Source organism: Arvicola amphibius, chromosome 9, assembly GCF_903992535.2.
Source record: "Arvicola amphibius chromosome 9, mArvAmp1.2, whole genome shotgun sequence".
Taxonomy (NCBI): domain Eukaryota; kingdom Metazoa; phylum Chordata; class Mammalia; order Rodentia; family Cricetidae; genus Arvicola; species Arvicola amphibius.
The window spans coordinates 14,506,931-14,522,781 of NC_052055.2; the positions used below are offsets into that span (position 1 = coordinate 14,506,931).

General features: G+C 40.5%; 1 protein-coding gene across 2 annotated transcripts in view; it reads left to right on the forward strand.

The window, feature by feature from the left end:
- Positions 1-10,442: 10,442 nt before the first annotated feature.
- The window catches only part of Slc30a8 (solute carrier family 30 member 8), a 32,120-nt gene continuing 26,711 nt past the window's right edge, over positions 10,443-15,851 (forward strand). For both annotated transcript variants that reach the window (XM_038343885.1, XM_038343886.1), the window contains exon 1: positions 10,443-10,513. In XM_038343885.1, coding sequence (XP_038199813.1) covers positions 10,443-10,513 — 71 coding nt within the window. The remainder of the gene's footprint in view (positions 10,514-15,851) is intronic.

Genomic DNA, 15,851 nt, shown 5'->3' on the forward strand with positions numbered 1-15,851 from the left:
CAGACTTCTAATTAGTCTTTTCACGTTACTTAATGTCTTAGCTAAATTGCTTTCTCTTTGGTAGCCTTCCCATTTCCTCTCCTCGGCTGAATAATAAGTTGCTGAGTGTTTGTAAACACCATGCTGCGGAAGAATAACTAAAACCCTCAAGTAAATGAGATCCTCAATGCGGAGATGCAGGCTAATTTTGCCCTAAGGGTGTTAGAAGAGAAATTATGTCTTGAGAACTGTCATCACTCCCACAATTAGACTGAGCCAGAAAAGATTCACCTTCTTGTGACATTTTCTAAAAGATAGGAAAATATTTGCATGCATGTGACAATGTGAATGCTTCGTTTTGAGTCATGTCATTATGAAGGATAGTGTTGTTTTAAGTTTCAATGTCTGTCATCTCAGGCGGTAAGATTTCCCCTAAGCCATGCAGAACTGTAACTGTAAGATAATGGACGATGTCTGACATCGTTTTTGATGGATACAGTTGGGTTTAATAGCCAGGGGGGATAAAATAGGAGTTCATGATATCTACCGTTGACATTGGAGGTACCTAGATCGGTGATATTTACTTGTTGGGGCCTTAACTCTTTGCTCTAATTTTATGAATGAATATTATAGACTTTATGGATAAAAGGCTGGCGTTCGAGTGACAACTTTGAGATTGCTGGGTGATATTACTACTGGATACATTGCTTTTCAAGGGCAATTCTCTCTTAGAAACTCTCGGGAGAAGGTATATGTGTTTGGACTGCTCAATCTTAGTGTGTACTTGGAGCTTAATCGTGAGCTGCATGAATTTCCTCAGGAGTGGGGAGGCCGAGAAAGGTGAAAACAAACTGACTGTTTCGGGGTGGAGCGGGGGAGCTGAGTTTTCTTCCTATGGCTCGTCCTTGAGTTTTTTGTTTACTTTTTCCCCAGCGATAAACAACTTTTTGTGGACTTGTGCAGTTTTCTAGTAAAGAAGACATAAAGTGGAAATGACTTAACCCTTGCTCACTCACGGGGAACTATGGAGCAACAGGAAGTGTGTCTCACCTTCCTGGTCTGGGAGAGGACTGGCCTGGGAGCCCTCAAGGTATTTGGGAAAGCAAATACTCTCAGTAGTTACCACTAAAACAGTCAGCAGAGAGTAGCTTTAAAATCAACCAGACCTGCTTTTAAAAGATTGTGTGTGCACTCTCGCTCACGCGCCTGCAGGTGTGCTAACAATTCTGTGAAAATATCTAGCGTATCTTCTAATGACTGACTTATTCCCAGTTACCTTATCCTTTGATTTTAAAGAGATACCTCTTTATAGTTTAAACATACTTTGTTATATCTACGTGCTACTTTTTAAAAGGTTAAATTTACTTGACAATAAGTGACCTATTAATATAGAATGTGAATATTTAACACAACAAGCAATTGGAATATATTTTGTTCAGCGTAAAGGAGCAAAATGATTATTACTGAGGAAAGTCTTCTTAAGGAACTTTTGTCATTGCCTTCTTTCTGGTAGGAAACTGGAGCAAATTTGCATTGATTAACACACTTAAAAAGAAGAATTACAACTCATACCCCCAACATTCGCCTACTGAATGAATTCATCATGAAATCGTGCTCATTGCCTTAGAAATATGAATTAAGATGGGTGGATGAACGAGAGTTGTGTACCAGATAATTCAGTCCTAAGAAGAATGATTCTCAGGGGTTTAATACACTACTGGCTGGAAACCAGAATATTGTATCTGTCCAGCAAAGAGTTTGAACCAGTAGCCAAAGACCACACGGCTTATAAGAATCTTCTAAAGCTTTTAATCTGGTTACTCAGCCATTTGAAAGGGTGTTTGTGTAGACAGCGAACTCACTGTGTACCAACTAAGACTGGTTAGTATATCCACTTTAGTTGTGAGTCTATTCCTTATTTAAAAGCTATGAAGAAAGGATTATACGTTATAATGTTGATTAAAAAGAACTTTCCTCATTTGTTGGAAACAATATCTCTAATTATGATGCTTCAAAGAAAGTGATACAAGATGAGAGCTCATTGGAATCTTATATAAACTGCAGGACTTATTTTCACTTCTTTTCTTTTTTTAATTTTTATTTTTTTATTATATTATTAAAAATTTCCACCTCCTCCCCACCTCCCACTCCCCTCCCCCTCCCTCTCCAGTCCAAAGAGCAGTCAGTGTTCCCTGTCCTGTGGGAAGTCCAAGGTCCTCCCCCCTCATCCACGTCCAGGAAGGTGTGCATCTAAACAGACTAGGCTCTCCCAAAGCCAGTACATGCAGTAGGATCAAAACCCAGTGCCATTGTCCTTGGCTTCTCAGTCAGCCCTCATTGTCTGCCACGTTCAGAAAGTCCGGTTTGATCCCATGCTTCTTCAGTCCCAGTCGAGCTGGCCTTGGTGAGCTCCCATTAGATCAGCCCCACCGTCTCAGTGGGTGGGTGCACCCCTCATGGTCCTGACTTCCTTGCTCATGTTCTCTCTCCTTCAGCTCCTCATTTGGGCCTTGGGAGCTCAGTCCAGCGCTCCAATGTGGGTCTCTGTCTCTATCTCCATCCATCGCCAGATGAAGCTTCTATGGTGATATGCAAGATATTCATCAGTATGGCTATAGGAAAGGGCCATTTCAGGCTCCCTCTTCTCAGCTGCCCAAGGAACTAGCTGGGGACATCTCCATGGATACCTGGGAACCCCTCTAGAGTGAAGTCTCTTGCTAACCCTAAAATGGTTCCCTTAATTAAGATATCTTCTTTCCTGCTCTCCTATCCACCCTTCCTCCATCCCAACCATCCCATTTCCCCAGGGTCTCCCCATCCTCCCCTCCTCACTTTTCTCTCCTCATCTCCCCTTACCCCCATCCCACCCCCAAGATCCCAATTTTTGCATGGCAATCTAGTCTACTTCCAATATCCAGGAGGATAACTATATGTTTTTCTTTGGGTTCACCTTCTTATTTAGCTTCTCTAGGATCACGAATTATAGGCTCACTGACCTTTATTTATGTCTAGAATCCACTATGTATATATTCCACTATGAGTGTGGAATATATACACATTAGAGTACTACTCAGCGGTTAAAAAACAATGACATCTTGAACTTTGCATGCAAATGGATGGAAATAGAAAACACCATCCTGAGTGAGGTAACCCAGACCCCAAAAGATGAATTTGGTATGTTTCACTTCTTTCCAAAGGGCATCTTAAAACACTTCTTAGAAATTATCTTCTATCTAGGAGACAGATTTTAGGCCAAATCCCATTCTAATAAGCAACTGTTACATTTTTACATGGATTTATATTTCATAAGTAGTATTTTCAGTATGAGAGCATTATCACTGTGTCTTAGATGTTGTTTTTATAACAATTTAGCACAAACTTTTGCCATTACTCAATAAATATTTACTAAAAATTTGCTAGATGCGAATCACAAAGAATACAATACTAAATTTTCAGAGAAAAATATCAATGATAAAAACATTTGGGCTAAAGATGTGGCTCCGTGGGGGATGTTCATGTGCAAGCCTAGAAGCACAAAGCAAAATGAAAACAAAAACCCGAAAATTCTAAACAATATCCTTCTGAAGCCCAGCACGTGGGCACATACTTGCAATCTCAGTGCCTAGGCAGTTGAGGCAGAAGATACAGTGCCTGAGGTCATTCTGGGTGACGTCATTCTGGGTGACGTACTGACTTTGAAACCCCCTCACCAGAACAAAACAACAACCAAAATGTTAAGACTTAAAACTTTGGGCCAGCTTGCAGTGCAAACTTTTTTGAATCTTAATTGTAACTCTCACTGTGGGAATGCAGAAGGGTGGCCAAATGTTTTGTGGCGAGTCAGAGGATAATACTCATTGCTAGAGATTCTGCATGCCTGAGGGGAATTTAATCCTAGCTACATAAGCCTTTATAAGATCTGTTGCTTATACATTGTTTCTAATAATTCGTTGTGTCTTCTTGTCCTAATTAAATTAAGAGTTTTGTCTTCTAGAGTTAGCTGGCTGCAAAGAAATGGGATCTCCTGTCATTTGGTTCTTGATCAGTGTCTGAGTGGTTGGATAGAGCCTCATGTTGGGGTGATGACTCCCTTCTCTCCTTTGGATGCAAATTCAAAGAACACATCTCTGACATCAATGGTGAGATTTGCCACAGTTGAATTAGCGGCACTTGAAATTGTAGATGCTCACTGGAAACAAATTGACTAATACCACAAGAGGCGACTTAGCTGCAAAGCCTGGTGGTTGTGTTGCCAAGCAGAGAAGACAGTGCCGTCATCCCTCCATGCATTCATGAGTTACAGGAAAAGCAGCGTTCTGCCTTTGCGTGAGAACCTCTGAGGCAGCCTTTGTCTGTTTTCTGACAGGTGCTCCTGGCAGCCAGAAGCCTCACAAATCCAGGCTTTGGAATTCACAAGGGAAGGTGAGCTCTGCTCTCTTGCGGCTCATCTAGGGGGTTCTGTGGAAATTCTCCTTAACACAAGTTACAGGTCTCTCAGGCCACCCAAGCACAGCCAATTCACAGTACTCGTGTGGTACTAACATTGCGTTCCAGGTATGGTCGAAGGGAGTTGTGTCGCCATGATTTTTAATTAAAGACATTTAGAGCTTTAGTATTGATTGGCTGTTTTGTACACATATAATCAAGAAAGAGGAATATCAGGGGGTATATTTGACCATCTTCTGTATTGTAGTGCCCCAAATTACAGTTTTGGTCTTTACAATCCCCCCCTTGCTTGCATATATAAAATAAAGGAGAAAGAAACAAGTACTTGGGGGATTAGAAAGGCTCAAAACAATTGCTTTGAAATTTGTAAGATCAAACCAGTCTGACCTAGAGGGTGCTGGTAAGGGTGAACTAGTTCAAATTTGCAGAGTGCTTGGCACAGCAAGTGTCCCATACAGAATAATTGATACAATACACTTGACTTACACGTGCCAACCAGCTAGGCCCGATATCTTCCCAACTTGTTCTAGTTTATTTTTCTATTATTTATTTGGATCTATGAGATTTAATAAAGTGTTTCTTTTATTGTTTTAGTATCAATATTTTATCATGTCTTTTCTCAATAAATACAAATTGGATCTCCTGTGGACATGTTTCTGATCCTCAGCATCTTAAAAAATGGAAACGGTTAAAGGAAAAAGTTATATGGCTCTAATTTGTCAAGGAAAAAAACGAAATTGAATGGTTTTCAGTCCATTTGTCAGTAATATATGAGATATTGGAAATGACTGATGCTTTGTATATGCTTACTTTAGATAAAAATAAAAGTTTAATAAGGCTGTTTATAAGACAACCCAATCAAAATTTCAACTTTCAAAAAACTGACGTGGTGGGTAATAGCCATGAAGTCGCCTTGCTGTGGAAACACTATTCAACTTGGAAATAAGACTGTTATCGTCTGGGTGGAAACACCGAAGCCTGGACTACAGTAGAGACTGTGAATTTCTTGCCCTTTTGTCAAAGAGAGCATGTAATGGAGGAACTATATGGAGTGGCATTTTACTGGGAAAGGGGCAGCTAGAAATGGATGGGAATGTCTCAGTTGAGACAGTTGCGTCCAGAGCCTTTGAAAAATTGAAACTCATGTTGATTTCAAGGCCCCAGACTCTTTCCAGTGGCCTCTACCTTCCTCCGTGATGCTTCCATTCATTGGTAATTCTCAGCCTTTTGCTAAGAACTTGGGACATTACACTTGAATGTGACTTGAATGTGAATGTATAGTGTGTGATTTTATGTTAGAGATTAAACTAAGAATATATATATTATATTCTTATTATATATATATATATATAAAACTATTAGATACTTTTCTCCTTTTGCTTCAGAAAAACTCTGTATGATGAACTTTATTAATGTTCTCATTTTATAGACAAAAATCTGAAAAAGATAAAGGGGTACACAATCTGCTCAAGGCCACACATTTAAGGGAGCGTGGAAATCAGAAATGAAAACTGAGCCTCTCTAATTTATAAGTTCATGCATTAAACTGATGCCCCTCTTGTGGCCCACACAGTGTGAAAGAACCAAGCATGATGAAAACGCAAATATATGAATGAAAATAAGATTGCTTTTCTTCCCCCTTTACATGACAGTTACATGCAAACACCAGCACCAGCAAATGCTTTTGAGATATACATTTATTTGGAAGAACACAAACCGAGAGAACTTGGTAGGGCTGCATCTGGGGTGGATCTGACAGCGCTTCTTAGAAACGTACATATTCTGTAAAAGAAATATAAAACAATGTATAAGTAGGATGTTGTGTTGGGCTAGTAAGATGGCTTAGGAGGTAAAGGGGATGCTACCAAGACTGACAATCTGAATTTGATCCCTGACAAGGCCAACTCCCACGATTGTCTTTTGACCTCTATATGCATGTTACGGCTTATATGCCATCTTACTCAGCAAATAAAATGTTATAAAACCTTGTAGGAAATTTTTTTTTTACAAGGATTAGCTATTGTTTGTAAAATCCTAATACTAACGTGGTGCCGAAAGCAGCCAGCACCAGGAAGCTAAAGCTGCTGTGTCCAGGATGTTCTGTGGCTGACGGAATATTTATTCTCAGAGGTAACTCTTGTAAATTGCATTTTGCCCCTTCAGTTGTGGTGCGCTTATGATGGAGAGTGGTTGGAGAGGACAACCTGTAATTCAGGATGCTTGGGAAGCTGGTTGCCTAGGAAACGGAGATGAACAGCAGAATGCCCACCAAAACCAACTGTCAACAAGAGGGGATTTTTCTGTTCTGATCCGAGTTGCTTTTCTAATTTATTTTCTGTGTCTCCTGTGGTATCCAATTAGAGCTATTTACCCTCAATGGCATTTTGTGCCAGATTGACCCACATTAGCTAGGAGAGGGTACAAAACTATTCATAAGCATTGTGTCAACTAAATATTTGGAAGGAAGATGATAGTACAATTAAAAGGGTTTTATAAAGTTGTAATAAATATGAGAATATTTTAAATATTTAACATAAGGTATTTAAATTTTTTAATGCTGCTTCTATGTGTACATGGTGTGTATGGATGGGTGCGTGTACAGACGTGTGTACCCATACTTACACACGCAGAGGCTGGAGGAAGATATAAACTGTTTCTTTTTTTAAAATTTAATTGAAAAAATAGAAAACAATTCTATTTCATTTTACATACCAAACCCAGTACCCACTCTCTCCCCTTCTCTATTCCCTTCACTTTCCCCCACCCACCCACCCCATCCACTCCTCAGAGGGGGTAAGGCACATTGCCTTGGGGAAGGTTCAAGGCCCTCCCTACTGTATCTAGACTGAGCAAGGTATCTATCCAAAGAGAATGGGTTCCAAAAAGCCAGTACAAGCAGTAGGGTTAAATCCTGGTGCCACTGCCAATGGCCCCTCAGTCTTCCTCAGCCATACAACTGTCACCCACATTCAGAGGGTCTAGTTTGGTCCTATGCTGGTTTCTTCCCTGTCAGGTCATAGTTGGTGAGCTCCAACTCAGGTAGACTGTTTCAGTGGGTGTCCCCATCATGGTCTTGACTTTTTTTGCTCATATTATCACTCCTCCCACTCTTCAACTGGACCTTGGGATCTCAGTCCAGTGCTCTTCTGTGGGTCTCTGCCTCTGTTTCCATAAGTTGCTGGAGGAAGGTTCTATGGTGACATTTAAGATAGTCATCAATCTGACTACAGGGCAAGACCAATTTGGGCACTCTCCCGACTATTGCTTAGGGTCTTAGCTGGGGTCATGCTTGGGGATTCCTGGGAATTTCTCTAGTGCCAAGTTTCTCGCTAGCCCCAGAATGGCTCTCTCAATCAAAATATCCTTTTCCATGCTCTCCGTCTCTGTCCTTCCCCCATCTTGACTATCCCATTCCCTCAAGTTTTCCTCCCCTCTCCCCTTGTAAGCTGTTTTCTTCTAACTCCCTTCACCATATTCAGTGAGTCTTAAACTCACCATCGAAGGTGGGCTGGCTGAAACTCGAGCTCCCAAGATCCACCCATCTCTGCCCTCCAATGCTTAAATTACAGGAGTGCAGCCACACCTGACTTTGATTCAAGTTGTCTGGCTTGCATAGTGAGTACTCTTGGCAACAGAGCCGTCTCTTCCAGCCGCACATAAAGGCAACTCTTGATCATAACCTAGCTGTGCCTAAATTTATGGTCACAAAACTTACTTCTGTTTCCAAGATGGACGTTTCATTTGCTATTATTCACTTTTCTCTGCTCTTACACTACTTACATGAGATACTTTGGTGTACAGTAATTATCTTCAAGAATAACACTTAGAAACTCATAAATACTTGATGAAAATGGTATCTAATTTCTCAATACTTTAAAAATATAGACATTTAATTTTTAATTTTAAATATATTATCTATGTCCATGCATATTTTATAGCTATGCATATTTAATAAGATCCCAACATATGAAATTTCAGAACAGAGCCTACGACCAGGGTAATTTCTTTTGGTTAAATTTATAATTAGATGGAATCAATCCGTATTTTCTCGTCTTATTTTGTTTGAGTGCCCCGTTCCCGCTTTTCTCATCTCCGCTTCACCGCATCCTCTACCATCACTACATCCTGCCCCTTCTCCTTACCCATGGGCAATCCACATGGCAATGTATGTGACCTATGTACTCACAGAACCATGAACACTTACAAATATGCCTGCACATCCATGTCTTCTAATAACAAAGCATACACTACAGTCTCAGACTCGCGGGTTGCTCTTTTCTGTTGACTTCTACAGCCCATCCTTCCCCTTTCTGTATTCCAATGTCATCGATCCTTTCTTCCTCTCGTCCTTAGTGAGTTTCTGCTTGATTTGTACTTGCTTCCCTGTCTTTTCAACGCTCATCCTCCTAGATTTGATTTCTCTCCTCTGTGCCAGAAACTTTTCACCAATGATCCATGCCGCAGAGTAGAGTCTGGTGTCATCCAGATGGATTAGTAGTTGCTTTCTGTTGTTTTCTAATCTGTCTCTACAGAATAACTTGATAGTTTTCTCAGGTAACTTAGGGTTACATGAGAAGGAAATACTTTGGCTTTTATTCTGCTGACATTAGCTTCTGAGATCTACACCTTCTCCAACAAGGGCAGGTTGCCTCCCTGGAGCTATTTTTTTTTATTCACCCTTCACTGTCAGTGTGAAGTTAATAGTCAGACAATAGTGTTCTATACAGAGCCTGTAGAATTAATCTTATGGTGAGAATATTTGAAGTCTTGTGGTTTGCCAGATGCATGGCTCCCCTCAGAATAGAGCAGTTTCTTTCTCATGGTCCATTCCCAGTGCCACCAACATCCTACTCTCCTTGTAAAGGATGACATTGATCCTATTAGGGCACAGAGAGTGATCTGTGCTCAACCAAATGGCATCCTCCCATAACCCTAGACTTAGAGGTTATTCTGGAGTCAAAGCCCTTTGACTTTCCAGCAGACAGAATAAAAAGGAAGCCGGCCACAAGGACTCAGTGGTTTAGGGCTCTTTCTTCTTCTCTGCTCTGCCTCACAGTTTCCCCCACTAAGTCTTTATCGATCATTGGTCTGTATTCAAATGACTGCTGTCTGACCAGGCTCTTGATTCTGCTCATCTGTGTAAAGGAAGGTAGTTTGTAATTAAGCAGTTTGTCAATCCTTGGAATTTTGTGGCTTGTTCTTTTGGGAGCAACAAGGAAGGCTCCATTCCTGACCAACTGTGACGGATGTGACTGATGGCGCCGCCTGGGCTGGCTTCTTCTCTGCTCAACTGAGGGCGGTACAGCCGAGGAAGATGCACTTTATTGTGAGGGGTGTTATTAATCCAGAAAGGTTCAGATCATAGACCTCGGTGACTAATGACCTTTGCTCCCCATTTGAGGAGGAACATCCCAAAATGGTCCTAGGAGAGGAGAGGTAAAATCCTGACAGCTGTTTAGAGGTGGTCTCTGAACTAAACCCCAGGAGACATGCTGGTGAGGAGAAACCAAGCGAAAGGAAAATGAAATGAGGTTAATGTAGAGAAGACAGCAGGGGGTTTATTTGCAGCTCGCTCAGGTGTGCTCTGAAGGTCAGCGAGCCACAGCAGCATTACCAGGTAATCTCTGAGCAGCTCCACCCCTTAGAAAGCACAGCGAGATCACACATTATATGCATCTGTATACAAACACACACACACACACACACACACACACACACACACACACACACGTAAGCAAGCACTCACGCACATGCATGCAGACTTTTTATGGTTCCACCTTCAAGTCTCCCAGAAAAGCAGTTTCGGTGGCTGATGGATTGAGTCCAGGTGATCTTCCAAGAAGAATAATTTTCACAGACCTACTAACAACACTGATATAGGAGGCCTGTGAACGCAATAGAGGAAGCTTGTCCCCCTCCTATTGCGTGAATATAGGAATCCCGGGGCTCCTTTTCTTCCAAACTGGACAGTGAATCAAACAGCAACAGCAACAGCCACAGCTCCTGTTCTGGCTGCCATGGAGTCTCTTGAGAGAACTTCCCTTGTGAATGACCAAGCTACTAAGATGTACACCTTTACTCTAGACAGGTAACAAGATACTCATGTCTGTGCTGCCATTTTCTCTGGCTTCAGCACACAACAAGCTAACCTATATTATTGCTTTAGAACGGTAAACTCTTGCTTTACAAATTGGGATCATTTTGGAGCAGCTCAGAAGAGTTAACTGACTTGTGTGATTCATATCCCGAAACATACTGTAGTCTGTATAGTTGCTATGGTTCCTTAAATATTATAAGTTCATAAAAGAAACACGCATTAAGGCATTTTTTCCATTGGTTTTTATTACAAAAAGCATGCAAGAGCAATCTAATTGTTTACTGTTGTTTTATTCAAATTTTCCTATTTTTAAGTTAAAGAGTAAACTGTCAAAATTATATTTAGGAAAAAATAATACTTTTCAATGATGGCTCAAAACCAGAGTTAAATGTATCTTAAGATTAACTAATGGATGGATTATTTTATATCAGTAGATGTACCTGCAATCAATGTAGCTGGATTTAAAGTTTCCGTAATTCCAGTGTCTTTTAAGGTCTTCAATGGTGTCATGTGTAATATATTCTTTGATTTTAATTTAAAGCAATTATTGACTTAGCATATTTATCTTATGTGCTGCATATATAATTAAAAAGAAAAATTTTTCTAATCCTAGATGTCTGCTTATTTAAAACTAAGAGGCTAATATGAATTGTGAATGAGGATGATTACAGAATAGGTACAGAATAATGCTAGAGACATTTAATGAGAATTTTAGGAGAAAACATTAAGAGAAGCTATGGTTTACCTGGGCTTGAAGATGAGAAGAAAAATTCATTCCGGAAATGATAGAATAAGGACTCAACAAAACAAAATAGAATCACAACAGATTGAAGGGAAATCTATATAGAAAGTGAGGAAATGGGTGTAAGGATGTAGCTCAGAGATAGAGTGTGTCTAGTAAAAGGCCCTGGGTTCAATTCTAAGCCCTGAAAAAAACAAAAGGAAAGAAGAGGGAAAGAAAATCTGATCATAATAAGACCATTGCAAAATAAGTAAAGATGTATGTAGACATTGTAAAGAAAGACATATGTCAGAAAAAGAACTAGGTATATATGGGGAGATCATGCCAACAAGGAGTTAAGAGGCTAAGCAAAAACTTAAAATAGACTGAGGTAGAGCAGATTTTAGGAGAAAATGTACTTATTAAAACTGTATGTATTATTTTCATTTATTTTGTAGAACCAAATTCATAATCTAAAAATAATGTTATATTTGATTGCATCACATATATTCAAACTGCAAAGAGAGCTTTCCCTAAGGAGTATCCATAACTTAGTTTTACAAATGAATGGCCTACAGCATGGGTCATTCATTATTAAATATTAAAAGAATCATTTTCTTAGGAAATTTGAGGTGCCAATTATTGATCTCATAAGTACTAAAAAGCAAAGTCTCATATGAGCTCAAGTAGAAACATTGGACAACATGTTGTTAGCCCTAGGAATACCTCTACATTATTGAAATAACAATAATGCCTATTAAAATCGATTGTTAGGATTCTGTAATACAAGCAGTCAACAGTTTATAGTAATGGTCTTGTTTACCTCATAGGGTGAATGAGGTATGGCTTTCAAGATACAGTACTTCTAAGAGCCATAAATCAGTGTTTTCTTTTAAAATATAAAGATTAAATGTTGAACAGATTAAAAAAAATTCCGATCTCTCCATTTTACACTGAAGAAAATGAATGTCAAAACGAGGGCACATCTTTGTGAGGTCAGAGGGCTGAGTTGGAAGTTGACCTCGTTGGTCAGTTTAATGTCTTCGCCTCTCCTGCACCTCCACTCTGGATGGCCTCAGCACCTAGTCCAACTGCTCCCAAGATAATTTGTGTCTTTGCGGATCTCTTAGACCTTCCCCACCTCTTCCAGCCCCCTTACTCATGCATTTTCTTTCATTTCCGAGCTTTTCCTCTTAGCAGTCTTTTTCTTCTCCCTCCATGAGGCTTTCTCTTACCCATGATGAGCTCCCTATTTAAACTGTTATGTGCTGTTGAGGTACTTAATCTTGAAGGAAGCCTTGTCTAATTCCATAGAGGTATTGTTTCCAACAGCGGCTGGTTGGCAAAGAACTAATCCCAGAGCTGGTGGCTTATAGCACACAGTTCTACGAGTGAAAACTTAGGCATGACTTTCTTCTGGTTTGCTCACGAGCTCATTTCCTTCTGGTGTCTGGACTAGGAGATACAAGTTACCTTTCCTCACATGCCTGGGGTTCCATGCTGATTTTTGGCTAGAGTCTTTGTTATTTTTCTCTATGTTTGCATCAGCCTGAGATTTTTTGAAATGGAAGTTCAGGACAGAAGTACAAGACTGGAAGCTGGTAGCTGTCACACAGCCCAAGCCCACAGCAGCACCACTGTTCCTACGTTAACAGTCTGTATCAAGCCTCAAGGCTAGATTTTAACATGACAGGCATTGCTGGGTGCCATCTTTGTACATACTTCAGCACAAGAAAAAGGAATGTTGAGTTGTGCGTGTGCCACGTTCGCTAGGGTGTACCTTTTTCTTCTGCAATTCTTGATCTATTGTTAAGAAGTGCAGTGGAGCTGGGCGGTGGTGGCACGTGCCTTTGATACCAGCACTTGGGAGGCAGAGGCAGGTGAATCTCTGAGTTCCAGGACAACCAGGACTATGCAGAGAAACCCTATCTCAAACCCAAAACCAACCCAAAAAGAAAGGTGGTGGAAAAGAGATAAGGTGCTAGAATCTTTTCAACTGTGTGTGTGTGTGTGTGTGTGTGTGTGTGGTGTACTGCTGTGTGTGTATGCGGAGGACATTCCTCAGGTTATTCCCACCATTTTCACTGGCCCGCAACTTGTTAAGTAGGTTAGGTTGACTGCTCATTGAGTCCCAGAGATCCATTTGTTTCTGCTTATTCAGTGTTGAGATTACAAGCACATGCCACACAATTGGCTTTATATATTGTTTCCAAGGATCAAGCTGAGGACCTTCTCCTTGCTGGGCAGGTGCTTTACTGACTGAGCTATCTCTCCAGTGCTTAGCAAACACTTAACTGGCAAGTTTTATGTGTTTGCTGTCTCCGCTGGAGTTGTCCTAAGGGCACATGCAGAAAATGAAGAGCAAAATGTTCACAAAAACTTACTGAGTCTCAGTAAGAAGTGAGAAATTGCCTATTTCCAAGGAGAACAACGTTGATGAAAACAATAGAGGTTTCTTCTTTTTTTGTTGTTGTTGAGAAATGAAGCCTGGCCTTGATGCTTCTGGAGAGCAAGAAAGCAGTGAAAGAGCAGCTAAAGCTGAGCAGCAACGGCCAGAGATGTCAGACGTGTAAATCCTTCTGGAGTGGATGCTAACCGCAGACAGGCATCACCCAGTAACCCCTGCAGAGGGTGTGTGATGAGTTGGATGTTTGGATTCTCCACGCTCCAAATGCACATGTTCACCCTTGGCGGCCCAGTGTGGGTTTCTTAAAAATACATGACTTCTAAGGCTGTAACCAAGTTTAAAGGTCGTTACAGGAAGGTCGTTAAAAGGTGTTACATATGATAAGCCAAAGAAGCTCGTTTTCTTCTCTTTTGTGTGAGCAACTAGGAAAAGCCATGATGAAGACAGTCATGATTAAGCCAAGAAGAATGTGACTGATGTCGATATTTACTAGCAAACTGACCATGAAGGTCTAAGCCCCAGATCAGTGAGAAGATACATTTCTGTTGTGTTGTGTTATCTACACTGTCATGCTTTCTTGTAGCTCAAGCAGACTAACAGAAACCCCAAATTTAACGGAACTGCCTACATCGTGGAGTAATTTATATCTTAGAGCAGTTTTGAAAGCAGCAGATTAATTGGGAGTCAATTAATTGGGAGTCTGGGTGAGAAACTAGCATAGACAGAACACCCAAAGGCTTAATAGTGAGGCCAAGGAAAGAGACAAAGAAAGGGGAACTAAAATGACCACCGTACTTGGAAGGTGGGGAGGGGATGAAGTTATACATGTTCAAAGATGGGACTCCTCAAGGAACATAGGGGATTCACGGGCACAGGAAACCAGAGGAAATGGTTGCTGCTGAACCACATAAGCCAAGTCACCAAATAAGAAATAATAATACAAGTAATTAAAAAAAAAAAAACTAAAAAAAATCCACATAGGATCAGTATCTAGTATCATGACAATATATATTCTAAATATTTTGACTTTTACCAAAATCATGAGACACAAAGAAACAGGGAAAAATATACAAATAGTAAAAAAAAAAAAAAATCACTTAATAGGAAGTGCCTTTAAAAGATTCTAAATGTTGGCCTTAAAGTTCTAATGTTTTAATCGCAGCTACTATAATATATCAAAAGAACAAGCTGTAATTATATTTACAGAATTAATGAGAGACTGGATGGCAATCCACAAATGGAGGATACTAATACAGAAAGGTAAATTATAACATCAAAATGTAACTTGTAGGGTGGAAAGGATTAATAAATAAAATAAAAGACATCACTCGAAGGACCTAAGAACAGACCCTTGATATTGACATTAGCTGACAGAACAAAAATTCAGTGTTCTCGACGATAAAGCAATAATTATGTACTTACTGCAATGAAAGTAAGGAAAAAGGGAGAATGAACAGGACATTAGAGAAATGTGGCACATAGCCAAATTTATTAATTTGGTGATGGTAGTACGAGAGAGAGAGAGAGAGAGAGAGAGAGAGAGAGAGAGAGAGAGAGAGAGAGAGAGAGAGAGAGAGACAGAGAGAGAGAGACAGAGAGAGAGACAGAGAGAGAGACAGAGAGAGAGACAGAGAGAGAAATGCAAATATCTTTAAGCAATGCCCGCCCCCCAAATTTAGTGAATATTTATTTGTATTTCTTTTATACTTGGTTGTTGGGAGGCCTTGATGGTCAGAGGTGGCAGTCTGTCATGGCCTGGGAGCTCTCTCCAAAGCTTGGCAACTTCAGGGACTCCCTCCCCAGCAAGACTTACAACATTCTACCTTACCTTATCTGGAGACTGTTTTCTAAGCCCGGAGGACTGACCTCACCTGAAAGCTGTCTGTATGGCTGGACGTCTGACTTATCTCTAGGATGACCTTTGCTCGGCACAGCTTCCTGTTAGAAGCCTGTGTGGTAACTAAGACTTGTACTACTACGAGCTTTGCCACATACAAAGCCTTATGATAGAAGCATGCCCCTTAATGCAAATTAGGGTTTGTCCCCAGACTCTCCAGTCCTGTGTATTTCCTATACTTTGGAATGAAGTTGAGCTGCTTCACTGAAGTCTTATCCTGGAAGGCTACGTCCATCATAGCAACAGCCATCCAAACTGTGTCCCCCACTTTTGCTCTCTCCACTCTCGTGGACCAGTGGTCAGT